This window comes from Passer montanus, unplaced genomic scaffold (genome assembly GCF_014805655.1).
Source record: "Passer montanus isolate IOZ18808 unplaced genomic scaffold, ASM1480565v1 scaffold3, whole genome shotgun sequence".
NCBI classification, from domain to species: domain Eukaryota; kingdom Metazoa; phylum Chordata; class Aves; order Passeriformes; family Passeridae; genus Passer; species Passer montanus.
This window is the reverse complement of record NW_024367707.1, coordinates 5,069,969-5,096,871: the sequence shown is the minus strand read 5'-3', so window position 1 is coordinate 5,096,871 and position 26,903 is coordinate 5,069,969. Positions and strand designations below refer to the sequence as shown.

At 41.5% G+C, this 26,903-nt stretch overlaps 1 protein-coding gene across 6 annotated transcripts in view; it reads left to right on the top strand.

Annotated features, from left to right (window-relative positions):
* Window positions 1-11,860: 11,860 nt before the first annotated feature.
* The window catches only part of CNKSR2 (connector enhancer of kinase suppressor of Ras 2), a 206,460-nt gene continuing 191,417 nt past the window's right edge, over window positions 11,861-26,903 (top strand). For 2 of the 6 annotated variants that reach the window (XM_039714277.1, XM_039714275.1), the window contains exon 1: window positions 11,864-12,372. In XM_039714277.1, the coding sequence (XP_039570211.1) occupies window positions 12,309-12,372 (64 nt within the window). In that variant the 5' untranslated portion in view covers window positions 11,864-12,308. Of the gene's footprint in view, window positions 12,373-26,903 lie in introns of all 6 variants that reach the window. The other 4 variants (XM_039714279.1, XM_039714278.1, XM_039714276.1 and 1 more) reach the window with 3 other exon arrangements.

The following is a 26,903-nucleotide window of genomic DNA, read 5'->3' as shown; positions in this document are numbered from 1 at the left end:
AGTGACAAGTGGCTTTGTCAAGCACCAGGATAAATAGAGTAGAAAAGCATAAAAGGCCAATCCCAAGTATGCATACATGAGTGCAAGCAGGAAAAGAAAAGCTCAGCTTGCTCAAGACATCCATGCACTTCTAGAAAGCTAATGTAAATAAATGGAATTGCCTGTATGAATATCACGAAGCAATATAAACTGGAAACAATTAAATGAGTCTGCCTACTCTATTCTGTGGCAGAAACATAAACTACATGATGTTTGCTTTCAAATGTCACATCAAAAGATTAGGTGCATTAATTTGGATATGTAGTTGTGAAAAAATGCTTCTGGAGTAGAGGAATATTAATCTACTGGTCAAGCCTTTCTCAATGTAGCATGTTAAAATATTAATTTCCTTTTAGTACCAAATTCCTATTGAATATATGATTGAAAAAATGATAATTTTATGCAATTTTTAACTCTTGTGTACAAGTGATTTACACTGAGTGCAAAAAGTACACAATCCTGTTTTTCAGTCTGACACAGTTTTCTCTCATGCTTTGAGCTCCTCTATGTAGTCACTTGACTACAAATTATAACACACTTGACTTTTCATATATAAAGGATAGCTTGAGATATTTTTAAGCTTTTTTCAAAATGTGAGCAGTGCACACACTGGATTAATATAAATGGAAAACAAACTTTCAAAAAACTCTAGTGTTTTCTCACTGCAAGTGTTCTCTTCCTTTTATTTTTTCTGAAAACAAAATAAGATAATAATATGTGATAAATGCAATCTTGTGGTTATATGACTGTATTTCCACAGGTTTTGATATGCTTTTCTGTTGCAGTTGTTACTTTAGAAAGAGCTAATGTAACTGACAGAGCAGAACAATTTATCTTAGAACTATAGATCTTTTTGTGGGCAGAAACGCCATGATGAAAAAATAACAAAATTGAAATATGATACAAATTTTGAAAAGATGGAAAAACCCACTGCTCTTCTCTTTGACAAGCTTGTCACAAAGGTGAGACTAAAACAAACCTCCAGATACTCTATATTAATAGGCAGTGCTGAACAACAAGGTTCCTGCTCTCTTCTCATGTGCCAGGGTGTTCAGCGGAAAGCAGCACTACCAAAGTCGATACACTGAATTCTCTTCCATACACTTAACACTCGCTTGCTGCTTTGAAGTTAATGGAGTTATTCTGAAGTTAATTGGGTTTAACTCAGAGGGAAATTGGACCCACTAGAATGGGTGCCAATACAAAAGGCTTTGGAAGCCAGCCTGCATTGCTGGTCAGGGATTAACAGTGCAGCAGAAAAGGGCCTCTCAGAAAACAAGCAAGACAGGAGGCTGATGCAGAGGAAACTTGCCCACTCTTTTGAATTGGCAGCTGTATCACATACTGTAGTGGGGAGGCACTCAGCACCACTCTCCACAAGTTCAAATCAATTTTCTGCTTGGTTCTTCACCACAAAAATATGTGTATGATGTAGGATGAACAAAAGAGAGCTGTCAAAGTGGTTAGCACAGGTCTGGGATAATGGGATAATGCTTGCACGGATCAGAATTAGTTAATCATATCTAATGTCTTGAAATTATACATGCAACTGTGCTGAAAAAAAATAGATCCAGAAAAGATACTTTATCACACGTTGTTTGAAAATCTGTCCCCAAATTAAAAGACAACATCACTTCTAGCTTCTCAGTAACATTGGATCAGTTGGTCAAAATAGTTTCTGTGATCTCAAACCAAGAGTGGTGGCACCAGCTGTACCCTAAATTTCTTCCATGGTTACTGAGTGCATTTGCATAGTAATTGCATTTACAGTACAGTATGCAAGCCCACATAAAGTACCCCAAATAAAATTAATTCCTAAGACTTTTATATCCTTCAAATAAATGCATATTAACCAGCAAGGTTTTATCTTTCCCATACTGACTCATTTCCTTTAGTAAATGATCACTGTGTAGCCCATTGACTTTCTCCATGACTATTGGCAACTATAAGAAAGATTTCTTGCACTAACAATAAGACAGGTGCCATGTAAATTGGAATACATTCCTGTTGCTTTATACATTTGTAGAGAATTTAATCTGTAATTACTGGAGATGGTGACAGCAATTTTCTGTAGAGTGCAGGAGGAAGTGTCAGATGTAAAACCTGCTCAACATTTTCCCCTGTTGGGCTGTTACTTTCTCTTTCCTGGACTGAAAGGAAAGAATGGGCAGTTGATAATTTTTAAAATACAACACACTGAGTTCATGTTAGATTCATTGCTAGCATTGCCAGCAGGGAATACCTTTCCTGTTAATATGAGCTATGAACAAAGGACATACTTTTGGTTGTACTTGTTCTTGCTTGGCAAATAACTGACACTAGCTGCCAAAAGTCTCTTGTGAAAAGAAAGACCCATCATGGTCATTTATGCCATAATGGCCATTCAAGCCATCCTAAAATTATCTCTGAAGGCTGGAGAAGCATTTGCACTTCCTTCTCTATAGAGCTTGCCTGTGAAATTACACAAGCAGCTTTTTTCTTCTGTTTGACACCTGAGTGTGACTGCTACCCTGCCACAGCTGCAGGCTGGGTCCAAGTATGTGCAAACATAAACCAAGAGGGTTTAGTGGGCAAGCCAGGACTGCAAAGGCTTTTGTCCCTCCCTGTGTCAGCAGTTGGCATGGCATGTCATCTGTGCCAAATGACCAGATCTGGTCTGGTGGCCATAGAGGTAGACTGAACCCAAAATGTTGACTTCACATAAGGGCTTTGGGGAAGGTTTTTAGCTGTGGAATCACCATGGGCTTTCCCAGCTTTTATATTTCTATTGGTTTCCCATTAGTCAAGACTAATAGAACAACAATTTTCATGTGGTAATGGTAGGAGACCCAGTCCATGGCTGCCATATGCTGGCTTGGTTGTGAACATTGTTGACTTCCAGAGTGGATAGATGTAATCCAGTCAGCTGAGAAACAACCTCAGCCCTGGAGTGGAAAAGGTAAAATTCAGGCTGGTTCAAGAGACAGCAGCTGACCTGCAATGAGAATGAAAGTGGGCAAATAAATCATTGTGATGTCTGCAGACTCTGACCTGACCTTCATCAGTCCCAACAGGCTCATTCCAGATTATTTGCAAGATGACTTATTTCTAAAAAGCCATATGGCCACATTTTCACAGTAGGAATTCACATCAGCACAATGTATTATGCAAACTCAGATACAAACCCTGTGCACAAATGCAGGGCAGGTCTTAAACTCCATGCAGCTCCTTTTTGGGTATGAAACCATATATGCTGCAGTATTGCAAATGTTGATATGCACCTCTGCCACATACCTGCTGCTGAAAGGCTATTTGAACAAATCTGGATATGCTAGTGTAGTGTTCTCCGTGTTGTTCATGAGAGAATGTTTTCCCAGTTTTCTCTGGGAATCAATCCTTCAAGAGATCAGAAGTTAACAATGCTTTCTGGCTAAAATGTCGGAGTCCTCTCTGTCATTGCTTTCCCACTGTAATAACTTTAATAATAGTAATAAAGCCAGATGAATTATGTGCCTTTTCCTCCTTCCCATGTTGAGCAAGAAGAGAACAAAAAATCCATATTAATTAGGTTATATGGTAGGCTCATTTAATTCTCTGGAACACTCAGAATACTGTGGAGAGGAGCACAATGGAAATGCCTTGGAAAATGATATTGGATAGGTGTGATACCTAGGTGTCACTGGGATTGAGGTTTTTTTTTAAACTGGGGTGGTTAAAGGAATCTGAAATGACACAATGGTGTGCATTTTCTCTGAGCAATTATTAAAACTGCTGTTGAGAGCTCTGCCAAAGTTTTTGACCTGTGACTCCTATGTCCTGTCTTCCCACTGCTCATCCTTTGACAATTACAGAAACAAAAGCTTCTGGAGACCTCAGGACTGGGGAAACACCATGATTACCATCAGACTGTCTGGGTAGGAGGATGGCCAACTTTCTGTTGGAACTTTGAGGCTCTGAAGGTAGAGGGAGCTAAGAAATGAGAGTAAATGATTTCATTTGTAATGTGCTGTTGACTATCCTCATCCTACTGTTTTTCCAAGCACAGGCATGGAGAGGGTGCTTGTGGGAAAGTAAGCTTTTGTGATACTTCCAGCTGATTCCAAACTCTTTTGAGACAGAGCTTAGATTGTTTTCCCAGGTCACCTCCAGAGCATCCCAGGGTTCTCCTTTGGGATTTATAACGCCTCCGGGACATCATTGATCTTTGGTTGCCAAAGTACAGGGATTGGGAGACCAGATGGAGATGGCCCAGCCCAGGCTTCTCTACTGGATGCTGCTTTCAAGACATAGTAGAGCAAAGCGTGAACTGAGACATGGAAAGCAGTGCCAGAGCCTGTGGTATGAATGCAGGTTCCATCCTTAATTCCCTAGGGGAAAATCTACCTAGATCCTAGAATATTTCCAGGCATAAGAATGCTCAAATGTTGCCCAGCACAGCTAACATCTCCCAGACAAGTCCCAAGCTCTGTTAGGGTGTTGGCGTGGCCAGGAACCATTCAAAATATGCTGACTACATGCAGACACTTGGTTTTGCAGGCAAAGGCTATTTAATGCTATGGACATAGGCCACTCTGTGGTAGCTGAGACCCGTGCTTGAGGATGAGCCAGGCACTATTTATCCAGCAGAGTTCATTCATTAGCAACAAGGAATAAGAAAAATAGCAACAAAAAGCCTTTGTTGAGCACTTGGGCCTGTTTTGGGAGGAGCTTGCTTTCTTCTTGCTTCTTCTGGTTAATTAGTTTTAACTACTTATCCTTGGCTGAATTCCTAGAGTCACTTTAAGTATTTCAAACACAATCCACCTGCCTTTTTAAAAGAGCTTCTTTTCCTAAAATCTGTCCATGTTTTGGACTTCTTAACATTGATGATATTCACTTTCTCATTTATTTCCTCCCAGTTTTAATATTCTGCCATATCTTCTGACTTCGCTCTTTCTCACTCTTTCTAACCCTCCCTACCCTTAATTCTCCCTGTACCTACAGATTGATCCATACTTATATATACGTTCATTTCCTCTTATGCTTCTTGGTTTTCCTGTTTCTTGTAATATTTTCTTCTGATTATTGTACTGCTTCCTGCAGTGTATTGCTTCCTGTACTGTATTGCTTCCTGTGTATCATATTGCTTCCCTGCCACTCCTTTCATAATGTCACCTTTTTGTCCTGACCCCTCATCCCTTTCTATACTAATATTTTTCCTTCATTATTAATACTAGAAAAGAAATATTTCTCATCATTCTCTTTGACAATAATGATAGTCATTTTCCTTATAATTGTTTCTTATACTTTAACCAGGTCTGGCTGTAAACAGCAGTACAAAAAGAACAATAAGAAGGTGATGGTACAGAAAGGTCCAAACCATAGTAATGATGTGATATATGAACCCTGTGTGGTATTTAAATTTAACATGAATTCTGGTGAAAATACATCTGCAGGCATTCTGTTGATTTGGCCATTAGACTCCCAAAATTCCCATGGATTTCAATGTGACATCATATGGACAAACCTTTAGGTCTATGTACAGTCCAAACAGACCTCCAGGAAGAATTTGGAGTCTGGGAAGGACAACTCATAGTAGAGGACCTTAGGTCATAAATTTATCTGTAAACATGAAGCTGCATACATTAAATCTCAAATAACTTGTAGTCATAGCCTTTTCAGGGCACATCAGAGCATATTTAATTGTAACATCAATAAGCTGCTGCACACCAGGAATATTTAAAAATATGTGGGTTTTTTCCTGTTTCTGTAAAATGCATTTGAAAGCAACAAATGCTTCTTGAAATTCAGGACTATTTCCATAGAAATAGTTTTTAGAGAAAGTTGTCAGGTATGAGAAATAAAGCAGACCTGTCAAGTTTCCCTCGTCAGCAAGAGCCAAATTATTGCTGTCCAGTTCATCCACAAAAGCTTGCTGATATGAAGTCTTCTGGCACTGGAAGATTTATATTCTCTTTAATTTTTTCATAATAAATACTCTCCAAGCAGGATGAAGCCCGCACAGCATGAACAAAGAACATGCTATATTTAAGAGGTCATGTCTGACTTTGAACATATGGTAACGATTCTTGAAGTCAGAAATAAAATGTAATACTTGTAATATGGCATGTAATACTTTCTGTACTCCACCAAATTACCAGGGAGACAGATTGTGCTTTTCTGAGTATACTGACAAATGTCCCTCCTCATTATGATTTTGCCCTTTTTGTATTACCATATCATTATTCTTATTCTTCTGTACTCCAGTGTGCAATTTGGATGACTGCATTCTTTGGCAACATTAAATATTTTCAGGATTGCTTAGAAAATTATCAGATATTTATTATTCTTCAATATAAATTCATCAGTAGAAATATATACCTCAAGGGGAGTCACCCATTGCATTTAGCCAACACAGCCAACCATTCCAAAGGCAATAAAATAGCATTTATCACCAGGAATAAACGGTGACATTTCCTTCTAATGAGGTTTCCAAGCTGAATCTTGTTGGCAGCCATTTTAAATTTGTGATGCTAATAATGTGGGGACCCGAGTAGGAACCTGATATTAATAATTAGTTGCTGTTTTATTTTATAATTTTTTTTCTATATTATTTTAGCACAGAAGCACAGCTCCCTTGGTTTCTCATTGTTTGGGGCAGGGCATTTGTGTGGCAGTAGTAGAGGTGGAGCCTTAGCTGAGCTCATGAACAAACAGGATCCGTGAACTTCTGCCTGAAAAACAGAAAATGAGAAGGCCCACGTAGTACAACCTATGTGTATTTATTTTCACAAAGGAACAGAAAACCATTCTTTTGAGATGGCAGCTCCCCACACAGAGGCCAATGCTCCTGAAAAGCCCTCTGCATCTGCAGCAACTTATCTGTTGCCCCTCTGGCACTGGCTTACACCTTCCTCATGTCAGCATTGCTCTTTCCCATCTTTGTTGTGAAGCAGCATCAGCTGGGAGAAACCATGAGATGCAGAAAGTCAAGAACCTTTCACATTTCCAGGAATTCCTCTTCTTTTCTGTGAAAAAAGGAACCAGCAACTTGGCTCCACATGGAAGGAAATGAGAAATGGATACAATCTGGGCCAGAGAAAACATGATCAGAGGAAAGATAATTCCCACCACCACAGGAAAGGTTGGGAGAATTTCTTTGGCAGGCATCAGTACAGGAGAACATGTCAGATGGTTGGGGTGGTCCCTCCTTGTAGTCAAAACCTATAAAAACCTTTGCACATCCCCCCAAACCTGGGAAAGGAGGAGGTCTCAGCAGGCAATTAATTGAGTCCACTGCTTGAGAGAGGAAGAGAGACTCAGATTGTGTGGTTTCTTTTTTTTTTTTAATTTTAAATGAAGAACCCTAATTAAAATTATAAGAATTTCCCGGGGAAATTCTCAGCCTTTTCATTTTTTAAGAGCCTTTGTATTACAAAAGGTGTTTGAAGTCCTTGAATTTTTACCCTTTAGCCACCTTTAATCTAATTTTTAATCTCTTAATAGCCTTAATTGAGTTCTGAATGCTTTAAATTATTAAACATCTTTGGGGGATTATGATTTCTATTTCTGATTATACAAAATAATACCAATTGCCCAACAACATCCCCCCACCATTTATGTCAAATTAAACTACCAGGGACATAAGGCATATACTTCAAGGCCAGGATATTTGTATTGGAAACCCTTTAAAAGACTTGTGCTTTCAAGCAGGTTGAAGAAGATGAGTGGTAAGAAATGAGGGAACAGCAAGATCCCAAAGTAGGCCCCAAATCATTGGAGGCTCATTGTCTTTTTGTCACCTTTGCTGTACAGGCAAGGCTGCCTATGGCCATGGAGCAAGCAGTGGCCACCTGCCAGGGGGGCAGTGGCCCCCGAGGCACAGGCAAGAGAGCTGCCTGCTTTTCCCAGCTGGGATGGGCCTCCTTCCCATCCCCATGCCCTCCCACATCCCCGTGCTCCACTGCCAGGGACAACTGCTCAGATTTAGACCCCAGTCTAATTCAGCTTGGGTCTTCAAGTGCATCTAAACCCCTTTTCTGCTCTAAACTTTCTTATCTTATCAATGTCTACCCTTCTCAGAGGCTTACCACCTTACTGTGCCTCAGATCACAAACCTTTCTCTTCCTCCTTTGCTTGCCCACGGCCTCTGGAACCAAGGCTATTTGTTATTTCCCGCTCCCTAAATGTCTTCCCCCCTTCCCCTTGGAAGATGCCAGCCCTGGCAGGGGCAGCAGTCCTCACCCTGCTGAGGCACCAGTTCAGGCACCACTCTGAAGTCAAAAAGGCTCTGGGGAACAGAGGACAGACAGCAGCCTTCCCCTTAAGGAGAAGAGCAACTTGCTTTACACCTTGCGGCAAGCTGTGGAATAAAATACTCTCTAGAATGCAGATATGGCATCCAAAGCAGGTATTTCCAGCATGAGCTAGTACCAGTGGAAAAGCTTGATTTTTATCAAATAAAGCCTCATTTTTAGAAATCAGGAATTTATTGCTATCAAAATACAAACTTTATTAATGTGGAGAAAGCATTAGCTTTTTTTCCACCTTGCTTGCTTTTGCTTTTTAAAATTTTACTCCAACTATTTTTATTAGACCTCAGCTTTAGTTCCTGTTAATTTGTCTCCACTTACCTAAGAAACAGCCTTAATATCCAGCATCAGAAAAAAAAATATTTTGAGAACTTCAGGGCAAGATTTCAAATTGTCATTTCTGAGCATCTTGCATGTTTTCTAGACACTCTAGCAAAAAGTCCATGAAGTTTCTGAGGAACCTCATAATTCATCACTGATACCCACTGTAGAGTCTGGCTTCGTATACATAAAACAAATGACTATTCAGTGTACTATTGTTAAAACCTGGATCTAGCTGGCACCATTATTCAAGATGAGCAGTACTCTACTTCAGTTGTCCTATTGATAAACATGCACAACATGTACATTATTGGACAGACTTGGAACTATTTACTGGTATTATTTTCAAATCTGTATTGCTGTAGCAGCTGTGATTGCCAGCTGAGCTCTAGGGAGGTTGTTTTTTTGATAATGTACCATGCCAGAAAAGCAGTATCTTCTGTGAGCTTGCAGTCTGAGGTGCTGATCCATGAGGTGTGTGTGCTCAAACTTAGCTGCTGAAGCTGTCCATCGGTATCCATGGCTGCTCAGAGAATAGATGTCTAAGCATACATGTAGTTTTATACTTCTGAGCTCAGACTAACAGTTCAATTTTAAACTTATTCCTGTTCTTTTTATTTTTTGCAATAGAGTTTTATTGTGTACCTTCTCTTACATTTACTACCTAATAAATGCTTTCCTAACAGGAACATATATATTTAGACACATTTTTAAACATATTAATTTTCATGCACTATATGGATCAGAGTAATTCTAAAATATGAGTTGAGACATAATTCTGTAGTTCAGTGTCTCTGCAGGAGACTATCCCATGCGCTTTACGTAAAAGGCCTGACTCATACAAGTGTGATAGCAAGATGAAGGCCACTAAACTGAAAGATGAAAACAGCCAAAAGACATTGGTTAAGGCATTTTGGCTGAAACACTTTAGTTTTAGAAGGTCAGCATAAAAAGTCATTCAGCTCTCCTTCTTACCCTAGAAAGAGAGAACAATAATAAAATTAGGCAGAAATAAATTTAGAGCAAATTAAAAAAATACTTTTATGTAGCACATGTCCTGACTATAGAATTCATTGCTGTAATAGGTCACCAAGTTAAATACCATGGATGGATAATTTTATCATTACTCCTGAGCCAAGTCCTCTCTACCATAGTCAAGCCAACAATCTTCATCGAAACTGAAGCAAGATCTAAGTAAAACAGTGGGATTTACCCCAGTATTTATGACATGGTTATGCTCTGTGAGAAGAACAATAAAGGTAATTAGATTCCATGCTCAGCACTTCATCTGTTTACTGAAGTGGAAGAGTGAACTCCCTTTTACCACCCCATAATTTGATAAAACCTCCATAAAGGGGTTTTAAAGGTAATAGACACTGACCATGGGGACAGTTCTGGGTCACAGATGCTTTACTGAAAAACTTGCTGCAGCTACAAATTACGCTGGCAAGCTATAGGAAACCCAGGGCATGCATAATTATGTACTATAGGACTACATATGTACTGAGAACCTACTTCCCCTGCCCTCACCTGCAAAGAATGTCTCAGCCCAATGAGAATTACACAATGACGTTATAAATTACATGCCAGGCTTCAGTCTGATCTTGCATATTTATACTCTTAAACCTTTCAAACTACTGGTTTCTAATTAAAATTACAACATGTTCTTTCAACAACAATAACTCAGTATATAAGGATCCTGCATACCTTTTAAACCTTTCACAAGGAAAAAAAGTCAGCCTTAGTTTGCAAGTGAGTTTATTTCTTCTGTGGCTTTAAGTAACACAACCTCTTTAGAAGCAGACGGCCTCGTCAGTGTGCTGGCAGGAATGTGACACAGGAGACACGAATCTAGAGCTAAATTCGAGGAAAATTACAGTGTGCAAGCCCCAGTTCTCAGTAAAAAGAAGATTCTTCTCAAAGATAAGTACAACCTCTAAAGTGAGAGCCAAGTCTACCTAACACTGGTGGGGAAACTCTTGCTGGGTCTCCAGGGAGAGGTGTTGCCAACCTTATGGGCGCTTTACTGCCCCTCATCACTGCTGCTTCAGCCTCACAGAACCAAGTGGGAAAGCTTCTGGCACTGCCTATACAGCACAAAGGAATTCATTCCTTTGCTATTACCACTTCAGGGCTGAGGGAATCCTCTTTTTTCCTCACATACAGATATTAAATGTCAGCATCAGCAGTTGGTGTTCAGCGGCCAGCGCTTGTCAGAGGGAGCATCTCGGTGGTCATTGCCTCAGCCTCGGCAGGAGAAGCAGGGCGAATGCAAATGCAGGCAAAGTCGTATATTGGCCAGCTTACCAGCAGGAAAATAACCTTTAGCACTATCCTCTGCCTGGAGCTCCAGAGGGGGATGCCACCTGCTCAGAGCAGAGGCTCCTAGGAAGGCTGCTGGAAAAGGGTGCCACAGCCATCCTAGGAGGAATCGTGCACTTGGGAGGGGTTCCTACCAAAAGACACTGTGCCACAGGGCCCATGGGAATTGCCTCTTTTGGGGTAACATGTGGGAGGATGCAGCCTGGGGAGACAGAATGAGGAGAAAATGAACAGCTCCAGCAATGATGACCCGCTGCAGGGATGGTGGATTTTCACTCCTGCAGCCTCCACACGTTCGTGGTGCAACCCGCAGGACAGGGAGGGCAGACGAGCACCCGCGGTTCTCTCTCCATGCTGTGGTCGCCAGGGTCCGACCCCCATTCTGCTGGCTGACTTCGCTCCCGTTTGCCCTATTACCGCACCCTCGGAGTGGGGCGGGCAGACAACGAGGTGCAGCAGCTCCTTTCCCCTGCTCTCCCTCCCTGCCGGGGCTGCCCCCGCTGCCCGCACACCGCGGACAAACGCCGCCAGCGCATCGCTGCTGCTGCTGGCACGGCTCCCTCGGGGCGCTCGGCGACACCGTCCATCACTGCCGGTTTACAGCCGGGCTCCACTCTCTCCCCCTCTCTCTCAAAAAAAAAAAAAAAAAAAAGAGAGAGAGAGAGATTTACTTTTCCAGCCCACGCAGCGATGCTTAATTCAGGGAAAATAAAATCCAACAAACCCACACTCCGCTGGCTGCGCTCCCCCGCTGCCCGGCCCGCCGGGAGCAGGTGCTCGGCGCTGCCGCCGCCCCAGACCCCCCTCCCGCCGGCGGCGGCACCTTGCGAGTCATCCCGGCTCCCTCCCCCCGCCCCGGGTGGCCGTCGGGTGTCGCTTCCCATTTCACTTGGAGATATTTTCGGGTGGCAGGAGCCGCCTCGTCATTTCCGCCAGGAGAAAAAGACACCGGCGCGGCAGCCGCGGCCGCGGAGAGCCGCGGGAGCCGCTGGGCACGAGAGCGGGCAGAGTGCAGCCGGTCCCCGCTCGCCGCCGCCAAGGACCGACCTCTCGGCGGGGCCGGGAGCCGCCGCCGCTGCCCGCGGGCTCGCGGGGGCGGGAGGCGTCGGAGCGTGCCGCCCCCTTCTCCCCCTCCTCCTCCTCCTCCCCCTCCCCGCCGAGCCGGCAACATGAACTGAAATCCCCAGAGAGGCACAGAGGCGGCGAGCGAGCGAGCGGAGCGAAGGCAAGCGGGGATATAGCGGCTCTCTCCTCCTGCCGCCGGGATTCCGGGCAGCGCGGTCCCTCCGCCCCGCACAGCCTCGCCCCTCGCCCGAAGAGCGGCGGCCGCCCGAGCCCCGCGCCCCCGAGCCGCCCATGGCCCTCATCATGGAGCCCGTCAGTAAGTGGTCGCCGAGCCAGGTCGTCGACTGGATGAAAGGTGAGGAGCGGTGCCGGGTCCGCGCGGTGCCCTCTCCCATCACCCCCCACCCCCGCCCCGCAGGTGCGGGGAGCTCCGCGGCTTCCCCCGCGCCGGGATCCCGCCTCCCGGCAGCGCCGGTGCCCCCGCGCTTTGCCTGGGTTGGGAGGGGAGGCGGGAGGCCGTCGGGGCCGCGTCGCTGGGGCCGGCGACCGCGCTGCCCCCTGCCCCGGGCTCAGGGCGGGAACGGCGGCTGACGGTCCCCGGCTGTCCATAGAGCTGGGGAGGGGGCCGGGGGCGGAGGCGAGGCTGAGCCCGGGGGAGCTCGGGGTGCTCCCGGGCGGCGGCCGCGGTGTGGCCGTGGAGCCGCCCCCCGGCCGCCGAAGGACGCGGGCAGCGTGTCCGGCTGCTCCCGGCGGGTGCGGCGCGAAACGCCTCGCGAATGAAAGTTCAGCCGAACGGGCGGCACCCGCCGGTGCTGGGGCGGGCACGGCTGAGGGAGACACGGCTGGGGGAGACACGGCTGCGACCTCCCCCGCGAGGGGGGCCGGGGGTCGGTCCGTGCCCTCGGAGGTGCCGGGGCTCCCCCGCTGCCGGGAAGCCGCCGTGCCGGGCCCGGGGCCTCCTCCGGCCGGGCCGGGGGCTCCGGAGTCGGGCGGTCGCCGTCCCCTTCCCCGGGGCTACACTTCGAGATCCGTGATGGAAGGGAGCGCGAACAGCCTGGGCTCTGGGCTCAGTGTGGTTGTTCGGCTGCTTCGCTTCTTTCGCTCCCTCACCTGTCCTTCCCTCAAATAAACTCTGATGGGAATAAAATTTGGACCTTTTGGAAACTCTTTCCTTTTATTCTCTGTGTATGCCATTCTGATATGCTGTAGTGTGAAAAGGTATTTTGTTGTATAGTTTTTGTATGTGTGTGGGGGGATTTTCTTATTACCTTTAAGTTAGGCTGCAGCTGTGTTTTGAATAAATCACCATCTAGTGTTATATATCTTTATATAAAGATGGAATGACCGGATGGGTACAAGTTTTGAACAACTGCTACATTGTGGGAGTTCTTTATAACATGCTGTGTGCTACCAATGTGACAGTTTCATCATCCTTAAAATTTCAGGCATATAGCATATGTTTTCAGTTATTCAATGCTGGCATTTATAGCTGGCGAGTTGTAATTGCATTTAGTTACATACATAGTTTTGCACTTTCAGAAGCATTCTCACTCTGTAGAATGACAATTGAAAAGAATGATGTAATACTTCATATCCTGAGAAATTAATAAATATTAATAAAAAACTTAAAGAAGGTACAGATTATCAGTATTAAGAGCAAACCATTTTCAACTTCAAAGTGTTTTTTACAGCAATTTTAGATTCCAACATTTTTACTTCAAAATAAAAAGATTGTGTGGGACTTCTAATCAGTGTCTGAGATACCTTCCCCATAATTTGGGGAATGCATAAAAACAGTGAATTTGCAGATAATGCATTTTTAAAACACCAAAAAAATGTAATACATCAACTACTTTTCATACATGACAGGTGAAGTCATTGCATACTCTGCTTTTGTATTACATTATTATAAAATCAGTAATTTGAAAAGAACAGGCTAAATGGTAGCATTAGAAATTGTGCTGCTGGATAAGGGTTTGTAGTTAGAAACCTGACTAACACTAGAGCTGCAAATCTTTGAGAAGTAATCGTGTAAACTTTACAAAAAAAATAAGGCAGTTACTGCAGTCGTGCCCACTTTGTAATATGAAGCCTGCTTTTTAGTGTTTAACCTGTTTTTTCTGGCAAGAATGTTGGATTGTTTCTCTGGAGGACTTTGATTTTTATGGAGAGAACGTATCTATGTTGCTTCATGGTTCTGTTTCTTCGTTTTGTATTCTGTGCAGCATGGGCACTTTCACTTTGGTGATGCAAGGAGATAAAGCACCTGCCTGTGACTAGCACTCTTGGAGGAAAAGCACTTGGGGAGCCACTCTAGTTTCAAAAGTTGAGCCTGGAAACGAGTATGACCAATAGCTGGGGGCAGGTTTGCTCCTGCCTGATGGGTCACACCGTGCTGAGTTTGTGGGAAGGGTGGTAGGTGGATAAGGGCAAGCGGTCTTTGCTGCAACAACTTTGTTTTCCTTACTTATAATGTGTGGTATTGCAAACATTGGTATTGAAATCCATATGAAAAAATGTTCTTCTGATGCTTTAAGTGCTTTGTTTCCAGCAAATTCTGTTTCTGAAAGTCCCCCAAATAGCTTATTTGTGTTTTAAGAGATACCCAGGACAAGTTTGATGAATAAAACATGAATGTGTCTGTCATGAGAACTTTGGAAGGAGTGCAGTGGTGGTCTCTGTATTAGCAGCAGCCAATTCTGGCTTGCATAAATTGCATTAAACTTCGAGACGTGACAATATTTTGCTGACTTACTGGGGGTTATTTCACAGAATTATAAATGTTAAACTTGGTTTTAACCTCTTCCTTGAAGTGCCCTTCTATGTCATATGCCTGCTCAGAGCGAAAATTCTGAGCTCTGTAAAGAAAATTCTTCCAAATAGATTTTGATGTTCAAAGCAAAATCTTTCCTGAAAAAGTGAAATCCTACCGGTCAACATTGTTTACAGTTATCTGAAAGCAAGGGGAAATGAAACACTTTAGATTTTATTGTTCTCAGTGTTTTTGTGATGGTCTTGTTGGTATGACCTGAACATTTGCAGTAAAAGGCCTCATCTGGAATTCTTTATTTAGGCAAAAGAACCATTACCTCAGTGGCATTTTGCTCAGAGTAGTGATAAAGCATTGGGCCTGAAATTATAAGATGTGAGAAATTAACATGGGGAAAGTATTTCTACTCAAAGGGGTTAGATGAAAGTGCCAGTCCCTGGGCTGGATGTCTGTATAGGGAACAGCCTCAAGACTGAGTATTCATGGAATAAATGCAGTTTCTCCAGTATCTTGTCAGTTTTTAATTCCTTGACAGACACATTGTGGATCCTTGTAATGGGCTAATGCCAGTGCTGCTGAGTACCTGGAATTGGTTATACAAATATGTAACTAACCTAAATTTTGACTGTGAAAATCTGTACAACAAGAAGTTGTGGACCAAAGTACCAGTTAAAACTTTGTAAGTGAAAGGGACAAAGTGAGGAGAGCCTGTGTCAGATCTGAGTTTTCCAGGGTTTAAAGTGAACCCAGAAGAGCAGCTGTCATAGAGCTGGAAAAAGCGTAGATGGATTAGCTCATCTCTCCCACAGGATGGCATATTGTACATGGAGGATAAAACGAGTATTTAAATCAATTCAAACCATGTATTATTGTGCTTTTCATATATTTAGTACTCATTTTAAAGGTCCTGTATGGATCAGTGAGATGAAGGTGTGTCAGCCACCTCCTCTGCCTCCCCTCTGGAGGACATGTGGATTTCACTGCTGGGTCTCAAGACGTTGACATGTTACAAAGGTGTTGTCAGGCGTCATGGCTTTCACTCAGGAGGGGAACATGCCAGATGTATTTTAGATTTCTGAGAATACTTAAAGACACTCAGTTACTTACCAGACATGAGGATGGTTTTAACTGAGTCTTCTAATCTAACTTCTTTGGTCTGAGGTTATTGATGATTACTATATTTTGATGAGGGCTTGCTGCTTTTAGCAGTGTTTGGATTTTAATTCAGTGCCAATCTCTCACTGGCAGAAACTGTTCCAAAAGGCAATCCACCTGAAAAAAAAATTCGATATTACTTTATCTAACAAAGCTTAAATATTTATTTTTTGCTTGCTGAATGACAGCTCATAGGGCTTACATGAAGATTGTACAGCGTAAACTGTTGTAATGGTAGTCATACTCAAGAAGCTGACATCTGAGGCATGGGGTTGCCTTTAAAGGCTTCTAAATGCTAAGGAGTAGGGGCTTTTAACCTCTATAATAGTCTACCCTGCCAGGGTTTAGAAGGATGCGAATATTTAGAAGGACTAGGGGGAGAGAAGCAGAAATATGAATGTGCTAGCAAAGTGAAAGCAGAGTGCAAAAGTTCCCCATCTGTATGACTGAATATTGCATGGGTTTGAGAGCTGTTTCTGTCTGCTGTTTGTGTGCTGAAGTTCAGGTCCCTTTTCAGTGGCACGTGTGTTTGCAACGTCATCATAGGCTGCCAACAACCGTGCTCCACTTGGTGTGGTGGGAATTATATGTTATTCATCAGCAAAATGCAACAGTTTGTGGGAATGTTCTGACACTAAATACGACAGTACTTAATGATGATTTAAAATAAGTATTGCCATGGGGATCCTCCTACTCCTGTTCGTGCGTGTGTGGAGCCCTAGGACTGCTTTGGCGTACCCAGGTTCTGCTGCAGTTTCTGAAGCATCAGTTAGCAACAGGGAAGCTCATCAGTGAGGTCACAAATTCTCTCACAGCACTGGGATCTTGCAAATCCCAGGTCTTTAAAAAAGTAAGGGTGAATCCTGCGTTCAGGATCACTCTCAGACCAACCTCATTTTTGGCCATGTCTTTCTCTAAAGACTGACTTCCACTGGGTTTAGGGGCGAGCTTTTTCTGGAGGGGAGGATGGACTACAGTGTTACAAAGGCATGTGAGCACCTACTTTATGTTAAAGAGGAGGTGTGATTCCACAAATGTATGTGCCTTATTTAGGGCTTTCAATTTTGTCCATCATTTCTATTTTTTGTTCTAGTGGTCTATTAAGTTAAAGCTTCTTTCTTATGCTACTTCCCTTCACATTGATTTTGGCAGGGTCCTTAAAAATTGTGACTATTGGAAATAATATGGAAAAGGCTGAGTTGTCTCAGGGAAAAAAAAAAAGCTGGATGAGAGTATGAAAAACACTTGGATTCTGAAACTTCGATTCCTTGTCAAGTGTGTGTAGGTGACTGATGAGTGTCAGAATAGTCATCAACTTAATAGTCATTCCTAAGTACCATATGTGGAATAGATCAGGCATTTTACAATTTGTAAGCATTAAACCACTATTTTCTTTCTCCAATGTAAAGCAAACTAAAATTTTACAGTTTCGGAGGGTATGTGTAGTATTTCATTAGCTTTGAAGTGATGCCATTAAATGGATTTATGGGTTTTACTGTAATGCCTAGCAAAAAAAGCTGCAGAAAAATATTAAATAATGCCATAGCTGGAGTTTAATTTTGATGAACACATAACCTCTTTAATTTATGGATAGTTACTCTGTAAGAAAGTAACAAGAATTTTAGTCAGACAAAGTGGGGAACTTTTTGGAGAGGGGAGTTTATACAAAGACAGGTAGTCAAGAGTCAAACTGCACTATTCCAAACTTTAGTTTAAAAGTCTCCAGCTCTAAAACTGTATTGAAAGCAGTGCTGGGAGATCTCTCTCTCTAGTTTGTTTATTTTTCCTGTGGATCTCTCAATTTTGCTTGCCCTTCTGACATTAGGAGTTTTAGCAGTATCAATGGCCACCACATCAATCACGATGAAATGTTTTAGAGCATCTTTGTTTGTGATTAGAAAACCTCTCCTGCCATTGTTTATCAGCAGAAAATGAAACTGCAGTTGCAACTGGGATGTGTCAAAGCCTAACAGCCGGGTGTTGCCATAGCAAAGGCAATGTTACATAAGCAGCCACTCTGCAAATAATTCATGCAGCCAAATTTTAAGCATAACATCAGAATTCATTTCTAAATTTATGATCTTTTTAGGAGGGAGCTTTCCTAGATGAGGTCATTTCAGTCGCTACTGAAATTGATGGGCTTAGCTGTGAAGCTCTTTTAGCACTGCCCATTTACACCTTTATTTTGTTTGAACATATTGTTCTATTTCTGAAACATCTGTTAGTTTAAATATGGCCTCACAATATGTTTTCTCAAGTGGTTTTTTGCAACAGTTCGGTAAAGCTCTGTATTTTGATCTTTTTCAAATTTATTTGCACAATGCAGTATATAAACCAAGGAATTTACAAATGCCTTTTCTGGTTAATGGGTGTCAAAAATGTTGCAAGGCAGCAATATAAACCAGATCACTTTTCAGATGAGAGGATTGAAATATATACAGATGTATTTTTAGAATCTTTGCAAGTAGTTGTCTTTAAGCACTCTAACAATAATAACCCAGGCAGTTTTATCTTGTAAACCCCAAATTGACAAATGGTCCAGCCTTTCTGATCTGCAAAAGTGTAGATAACCATTTAATCTCAGTTAAGTTGCTGTAGCTTTTGATTGTGCTGTATTTCCTAGAGTCAAGTAGTAATATTTGCTACCATTTTCCAGAGGAATAAGGAGAAGCTGTTTCCTGAGAAATTTCTCCCTGAAATTTCTCCCTGTATTCAAAGCAACAAGGAGAAAGAACTAATTCTTCAAGGCTTCCACTCTGTGTAACTGCTTTTTTTTCCCCCAAGAAGTTAAAATGTCCTCATTAAAACCTAACTGCATGGAGGATCACCTGTAGCAAGCACTTTCTTTCATCAGGGTAACAACTTTAGATTTATAGATCCAAATAAAGCAAAACTGTGCTTTCACACTTACTGCTTAAATTATTTTCTTAATGAATACTTTAAACCTTCAGTTTAGAAGCTGAATAGTTACCAAGACAAATGCTGAAGAGTAAGTTCCCAAATACCTTGTTAAGAAATCCTGTCTGGAAACCCTGTGTTGGGAAATGCTGAAAGATCAGATTTTCTTCATTGGTCTCTTCCAGCTTTTCAAATGCATTTGCCTTCTCTAGAAAGATGAAGTGAAGAGATGGAGATGAATTGTATTTTTTCAGAAGAAAAATTTTGGGGGCCCAGTATTAGGCTCATATTATAAGAAATCTACTGCCACACGAACCTGCTCAGAGCATTGCCAATTTGCTGTTATGAGACCGGCCTAGCAGGGCAGTTCCTCTTCGATTTAAAATAACTGACTGTCCAAGAGCAAGCACCTACTGCTCCTTGTGATGTTCCTTTCTTGCACTTGAAGGATGAAGGACTGGAAGACACAGATCCATTGGTGTGGGGCAGCCAAGATCTGGAATGCTTAATGCACATCCTCTTGTGTACATATTTTTGCCCTCCCTGTGTAGGGAGTTTAGCAGGTATCTGGGAGACAAAATAAAATTTTCCTCGAGGTTTTCAATGCAGGCATTTTTTTAATGCAGAGGGAGTCCAGCATTGTCTATAGCCAATGATTTTATAGTACTGGAAGCCTAAAAACCTACCCCATTTTGTGCTATTTATCTGCCTGATAATATTATATTGAAGAAAATAGCTGTGGATGTCATCATCTTGTAGGATGTTTGGCATTTCCAGCTTATCCTTTAAGTAGAAATTTAGGGCACTTGGTACCTCAGATGAAGTGGCTAGAACAGTAATTTCAAAGTGTTTGGCTTTACATGATTAACATCTGCTACAGTACCATATGGTGGGACTTTCCAAGTAAACTATTAATTAATATTGGAGTGCACCAGAGTAAGCCTTAATTAAACTATATTCAGCTTAATATTTTAATATAGTCAGTTGCAAATTGCTGTGCTTTTGTATTGATACCTTTTTCTGTTGTGTGAAGAGGGAGAAATGTTGATGAGAATTATTTGAGCCTTTAAATTAAAGGTTCAAGTAGCTTTTAAAATAAATGGTTTAGGACTTGCATCAGCCTCAAGCATCCATTGATTTAAGTGGAATGGGGTCTGTATTTGGTGATGTTGAGTTGTGAATGCCGTGCTGACTCCTCTGCTGGGGTTTTACTGGAGTGGGGTGTGGGTGGTCAGAGGTGTCCAGCACGAGCCATTTTCACAGAGCTTCAGATATTGCTGATGGGGCCGAGCCTCTGCCACATGGTCATGGTGGAATCATACATTCCTCTGTGAGCCAAAATAGTCTGGAGGAGTGTTGGGGTAGCAGCTAAGGCTGTCCATGGGCGTGGGTAAGGCTGGGACCTCTCCTTGGCCTCTTGTGTTTGGAAGAATGAGCATACCCATGTATAGAGCTGAGCAGCTGGCAGGCTCACCTCTGAAGGGCTCTTTCCTCCCACAGGCAATGATTGTCAGCTGTTAAAAAAGTTCATAAGATTACTGGTTTTGTTAAAATGTAGAATTTATTTTTAGTTTGGCCAGATCCACCAGCTGCCAGTAGCTGCAGCTATAAATGACTTATTTTTAAATATTTATTTTTTTCCCTGTTTTTTCCTCCTTCTTTATCTCCTCTCTCTCCTGATAATCTTCACATCAATAAGGAGGTGAAGGAGTCCTTCCTCTGCATATTGAGGCCAGGTAAATATAGGTGGGATGTGCCAGTGTTGTCTGAGTAATTCACTAGATGGCATTCTTCCCTCTGAGTCAACGCTGAAACCCTTCATGGGAATGACAAGAGAACTTAGTCATTTTAGTGAGATGCTAACCTGAAATCTTGACCAGGTGTGGTTGCTGAAGGCTTGCTTCATAGTAGAGGGAGAGTTAGCTGCAGCATGCTAATTAAATTCCATGTTAATAATTAAAATCTTTGTAACTAGATTCCCCTCATCGATATCCATTACTGACATGTGCTTGTCTTGCTTTCTTTTAATTGCTTTGTAGTTTTGTTGGTTACTTTTGTGTAGTTGATAGTTTGATTCAAAAGGTGCAGTGCTGTTCTTGTCCTTGTTTTGTTTCAGATTTTTCTGTTTGAAGAAATATTGGTAGAGGGATCTGTTGAACACAAAATAGAAGTTGCTCTCTAAAAAAAAATCTTTGGATGTGTACCCTCAACAGTTGTGAACTGCACTTGTCCTACTTTGTGTACACCTTTTAAACACTAAAAAAGTAACAATTTTCTTCTTGCTTAGTTTCACTGAAGTGTGACTGGAGGCTTTTTTGTGAGGTATCCAAGAAGTACCTTCTGGAGTGTTCAGCATTGGCCGACTTCTGGCTGTCGTGTTTATTGTTGTTTTATCATCATGAATAGAACCATGCACCCTTTGTCTCCATTTCTCTTCAGAGATCAAGAGTGGCTGGTTTTGGTAGACTTTATTTTATTAGAGCTAATACAAAAAGAACCAAAACCAAGTGTGTTAGTCTCTTTTTATTTTGGTAGTCCACTTCTACTTGTTAGTAAAATTTTCTATAAATGCAGGATGACAACATGGTCCTTACTGCTTTTCGAGAGGTGTTAATTATTTCAAATGTTGCAGTTTTCAAATATTTTCAAATAAAAGTATATGATAGTTTAACCTAGAATGTGGAGGCTTAATGTTTCTTAAATTTCTTTTAATGTTTTTGGATGTAGTGTTGAGTATTGTGCCCCACAAGTCCTCTTGAAAATACCAGCAGTCTGTAATTTCACTGTTGGATACTGGACTTCAAAAGCAGATGTAGTTTTTGTTGCTTCAGTCATTATTTCATTGTGTGTTTTAAACTGCCCAGGTCTTCTCTGTTCAATGCAGTCTGGGGTCAAAAGCATGTTTCTGGAGTTCTGATAACTGAGTCCAAGAGCACAGTGTAGTGTGAATAATTTGTCATGCTCTGCTTGTGGATTCCAGAGTTTCAGTCTGGAAGTGTAATCCTTGCACATAAAAAATTCCATGTAAGTGTCAATCTGAACTTTTGAAGGACATAGGACAGATTATCCTGAGAAAAAGAAGACAGGTCTATGACAGGATTCCTCAAGAGAAGTAAACTCATTTTTTAAAAGAACTGGATAGTTCATAGCTTTCAAAGTACTCTTTTAATTACGAATGCTTTAGCAAACTTCATTACTGAGAGAGCATTTGGATTCCTAATGAGTTATGGTGAAGCTACTGTTTGCAAGTATAGAAAGTGCAATGTATATGTAATCATTAAGTTTCTGTATTTCCTATGATTACCATGTTTTCTTGTTGGTTTGATAGAATTTTTTGGATGTGTTTTTTGTTGTTGTTCTTGTGGGTTTTTTTTTCATAAATTTGTTTTGGTGTTCCTGATGTATCTTGCTTGAATAAGACAGCTGAAGAGTAGTGGCAATGAAGAGGTGGTAGCCATCTCACAGAATCATAGAATTATGAGATATCTCTCTGGAGATAATCCTGTCAACCCCCCTGCCAAGGCAGGGTCACCTGGAGCAGGTGACATGGGAATGTGTCCAGCTGGGTTTTGGATTCCTCCAGGGAGGGAGACTCCACAACCTCCCTGGGCAGTCTGTTCCAGTGCTCTACCACCCTTAATGTAAAGAATTTTTCCTTGTGTTAAGGTGGAACTTCCTGTGTTTTAGTTTATGGGCGTCGCTTCTTGCCCTATTGCTGGGCACTACTGAAAACCGTCTGGCACTATTCTCTTGGGCCCCATTTCTCTTATGGAAATGTCAATATTTGAAAATTGTTTTGGCCATTTACCAGTCCAAGGTCTTGAGAAACAGTAAAACAAAAATTACTTTTCTGTGAAAATCCCATGTACTGGGTAGTATTTGCTAGATGAACAAAAAATTAAATCTGTTGCAGAGGTCTAAAGGTAGTTTCTTTTCAGTTACTAAAATTCTACAAAGTTAGTTTACAAGGAGCTCACCAGTATTTTGGTTGATCCATCTTGTGCAGTAAACCCCTTTCCTGTTACTTCTTTGGGCATCATCTAGTTTCTGTCTTGAATCTTACCTGTTGTTGTTGAGCTCACTGTAAGCTGTGCTGAACTATCCAATTATGAACTGGAGGTAACTAATGCTAATGAGATATGAATGAATAAACCTAAACAGACTGGGCAATTAATGCCTGCCTCTGTTACCAGGGGTTTCATGGTATTCCTGACACTGTTGCCTTCCAAAGTGGGGTGCAGTGATGTGCTGTAGGTGGCTGCCTGGGCATCCAGCTGCTGTGACTGTGGGACAGAGGCTTGACTCTGCAGAATGGCATGTCCTGAATGTTTTTCACCTCTGCAGATCTGAGCAAATTCCTCTTTAGAGGAATGAGTGCTCTGTTTAATAGAATAACTGAAAATAGAACTTCAATATGTGACAGGTCCCTTCAAAAACTGAAAAATTAATTAAAGTTTGTTTTCTAGTTCAAGAGAAGGTAAAGATGAATACAAAATTCGCTGCCCACTCGGTTATTAAAAAAATATTTTAAAGACATTTACTTTACAAAATGTTTTTCAGTTGGCAGTATATTGTAGTCTGTGGGAATCGTGACATTTTAGATTCAGATGGAAAATGAACATCTTATAACTCTTCATTTGTTCATGTACGAAGTCAGGCAGGATGAAATAAGACCTAGAAACTGTAATATTGTAATTTCATTACATTTTTTAGCTTTGTTTGTGTTCAGCAATGTGGTGTAGGTAATTGACTTGTATTTATACTAAGAATTTGAATTGTAAACCCTAAGCCTTTCCCCTGTTGTTTCATGCTCTCAAATACTGTGAGGAGTTTCCTGAAGAGTACTGTTTTGATAAATCTGAATCAAACTTCAAAAATTACAGTGAGACCTCTGAAGGCAAAGGCTGATATGTGTTGGGATTTAGACTCAGTCAATGGTAAATTTTTTTATAAAATTACAAATGTATCTAATTGTCTTTTGATAGAGTCTTTGAAAGTGTTATACTAGGTCACAAACTTGTAACTCAAAGTTTTTGAGTTCAAAGTATCTCAGTAATGTCAAATGTTAGGCCTGTACTCACTAGAAGAAGGAAGGTGGCTTCCAGTTTACAGTAATTCAGAAATGGGCATAGAAGTAGCTTTTTGGTGGCATGATTTTGGTGTTTAAATCTGAAGAGGTAATTTTAAAAATTTTTGTTTTGTTTGCTTGCTTTTCTTTTCCTTTTTCTTTTTTTTTTTTTTTTTTTTGATGCTCACTCTTTTGGGATTTTTTTTGTCACTGTGGAGCCGCTCAAAATAATAAATCGTTTAATGGTGAAATTATGCCATGAGTGGTGAGAAGAATTAATCCTTGTAGATTCTGTAGAAGACACACCCTTCTTAAGTGGAATCAAGCACAGTAATAACAATTAGCTTGACCTTTTGATGAGTTCTTAAATGTGCTTCTTTCAAAGTTACTATCACATGACAGATGGGGAGTAAGCTAGCTAGGAATTCCTGGAGGGGTCAGATATGGTCAGCTATATATATATAAACAATTGCCTGCCTGACAATTTGGGGGATTTTTTTCCCCCCTTTTTTCCCCTTCCCTTAATAAGGCTTTTTGCTGTGACATATGTGACTTAATATTTGAGTTTGCTCTGTGCGCTCTAATCCAATTCCTTTGTTTAGTCAAATAAACGTTTTTTTTTGTTTTGTTCTGAATTTTAGCTATTGGTTTCTGCATTAAATGTGCATATTTAATTAGGATATGTTATTAAAGATTAGATTCTCACAATGGGATGTGTGCCAGCTCATGAAATGAAGTCATGCTTGTCAGGAGATAGTAAATAATAAGCTTAGGAAGGTTTAAAAGATGTGTCTTGCAAAACATTAGCCCCTGTAATGAGTGCAAAGTGGCAACAGCACATAAATATCAATTGTTTTTCTCCAGTGGAGCCGTTTGAATATGAGTTTTCTTAATTTGAATTAAATTTTCTTTTGCCAGTTTAATGAAACAAGCAAGATGGGATATTTGTCTTTTCAGAAACCAGTTTCCCATCCCAGAACAATGGCTTGTTTTGAATTGAAGGGGAACAATCCAGCATTCATGCAATATCTTGTAATCTCTGTTCACAAAACCACTTTAAGAAATAAGAAACTGCTGTCCAGTGAATCTCCATTTAGCTGCAAGGATGTGTCTTGGATTCCTAGCTTTGCTTCCAGGACTGTCTGTATTTTGTTCTTTATTTTACCCAGAATCTTCTAATAATCGTGGGTGCTAGGGCTGGGAGCTTAAATGTCTGTCTCTTAAATGCCTTGAGCATCCTGGCTGGTGTGCCCAGGGTGGCATTGGCAACAACAGCATCTGGAGGCAAGGATGTGTCTGTCTGCATCCTAATTTGATCAGACAAAACTGCCTGCAATCATGCCCTGTGATCTTAAATTCAGGCCTCTAATTTCTCTCTTCAAGTGCCCGAGTCCCTCTGCTTGGGCCTGGGCAGACTAAGTCTTCTGCTAATAATATGTGCAGTGGGCTTTCTGCTGATGTTTTTGGTGTTGCCCTGGTGCTTTGGGGAAGGGGAGCAGCTGGCACAGCCTTTCTTTGGGCTGTACCTCCAGCCCAAAGCAGAGGGGAAGATAAGATTCCTTATGCTGGAATGCAATTGTCTGATGTGGAAAGTAGAGTCCTTTAAGTGGAGTGGAGGAAAAAAGGTCTAATGTGCATACACATATATTCTTAGTCACTTTTTTTTTTTTTTAACATTATAAAATAGTGTATACCCAATATACTGTGGGTACCATGCTACCATTTTTTGCCAACACACAAAACATTGGTACTCAATACTGGAGGGACTTAGAATATTCTACAGTTAATTTTGCATGAAACTCTTATCCCAAGTGTCTGAAAAATTATAGAAAATGGTCCTTTTTGCTGCTGATGTTTTTTTCTCTGTGCTGCTGGACCCCCTTTATTGCTGGCGTTTCTGGGGAGTTATTGCAGCAGCAGGAGAAGGGGCTTGCTCATCATCTGCTACTTTGGTGATACTGCTCTAGTTCCTCCTTGTTACAGGGGAGGGAGAAGGTTTATTGTCTTATGTCATCTTCAGTTTTGGTGCAGTGAAGCATTTCTAACTGACTGTCTGCTTTTTTTAATGAAAGAAATTTGTCTTGTAACAGCTTTATATACCCAGCTAATTAAAACCACTGTTATATTACTTGCCATGTATCCTCTTTGTTAGGCAGAAATTGTTTGCACTTTGACAGATTAATTTCTTGTTGATATTAGTTTTGTACATGCTGATGTCTTGGACTCATATAACTTAGAAATAATAAGGTGTTTTAAATACTGGCAAATACAAAGTTTTGTTAATCATTAACACAGAAAGCATTTTCAGTCTTGTTTAGCTTGATAAGATGTGGTTTGTTCTGCCTGTGTGAATGCCTCTGCCTTATGGGGAGACTAAGCTGAGTGACCTTTAGTTTGATACATCAAGCTTGGGAATGTGTTTTAAATAAAGAAATGGCTACAATGCCATAATCCTTTTCTAGTAACCTTTTTGAAAGGAAAAATTCTCTTTTTTAGTGAAGAGGCAGGATTGTCTATTCTTTCATAGGCACTCAGTGGTGGCTGATATCTTTCAAATTACTTGAGACCTTGTATGTTTGTTCTGTGGTATCCTCATTGCAGAGCTCTCATTTCTTCCACACCAATCTGAGTGTGCACAGGTGGGACTCAAAGACTGCTGTGCTGCCTGTCACTCCTGATTTGAGACTGGAGGTCTGAGCAGCTTCACCCACCTGGGCAGACTGAGCCACCTCCTAAACAAACCATACCTCTCCTCCTAGCTTTTGCCAAAAGCTGTGGGGTGGATTGAGGATTAACAACCTCATTACTTTTGTCCCTGCTGTCAAGCAGTCCCTTGAAAAGGTTTTTGGTCATGATGATGCAGATTCTTTAGCACACTGAAGAGTAAAAAAGTCATTATTAGTGGCTTAAAATTTCACACGTGAGGTTGGATTCTTTCTGTAAGTACAGGAGTCTTAAAAATTAAGACAAACCACCCTCACCTGCCCAAAAGTAA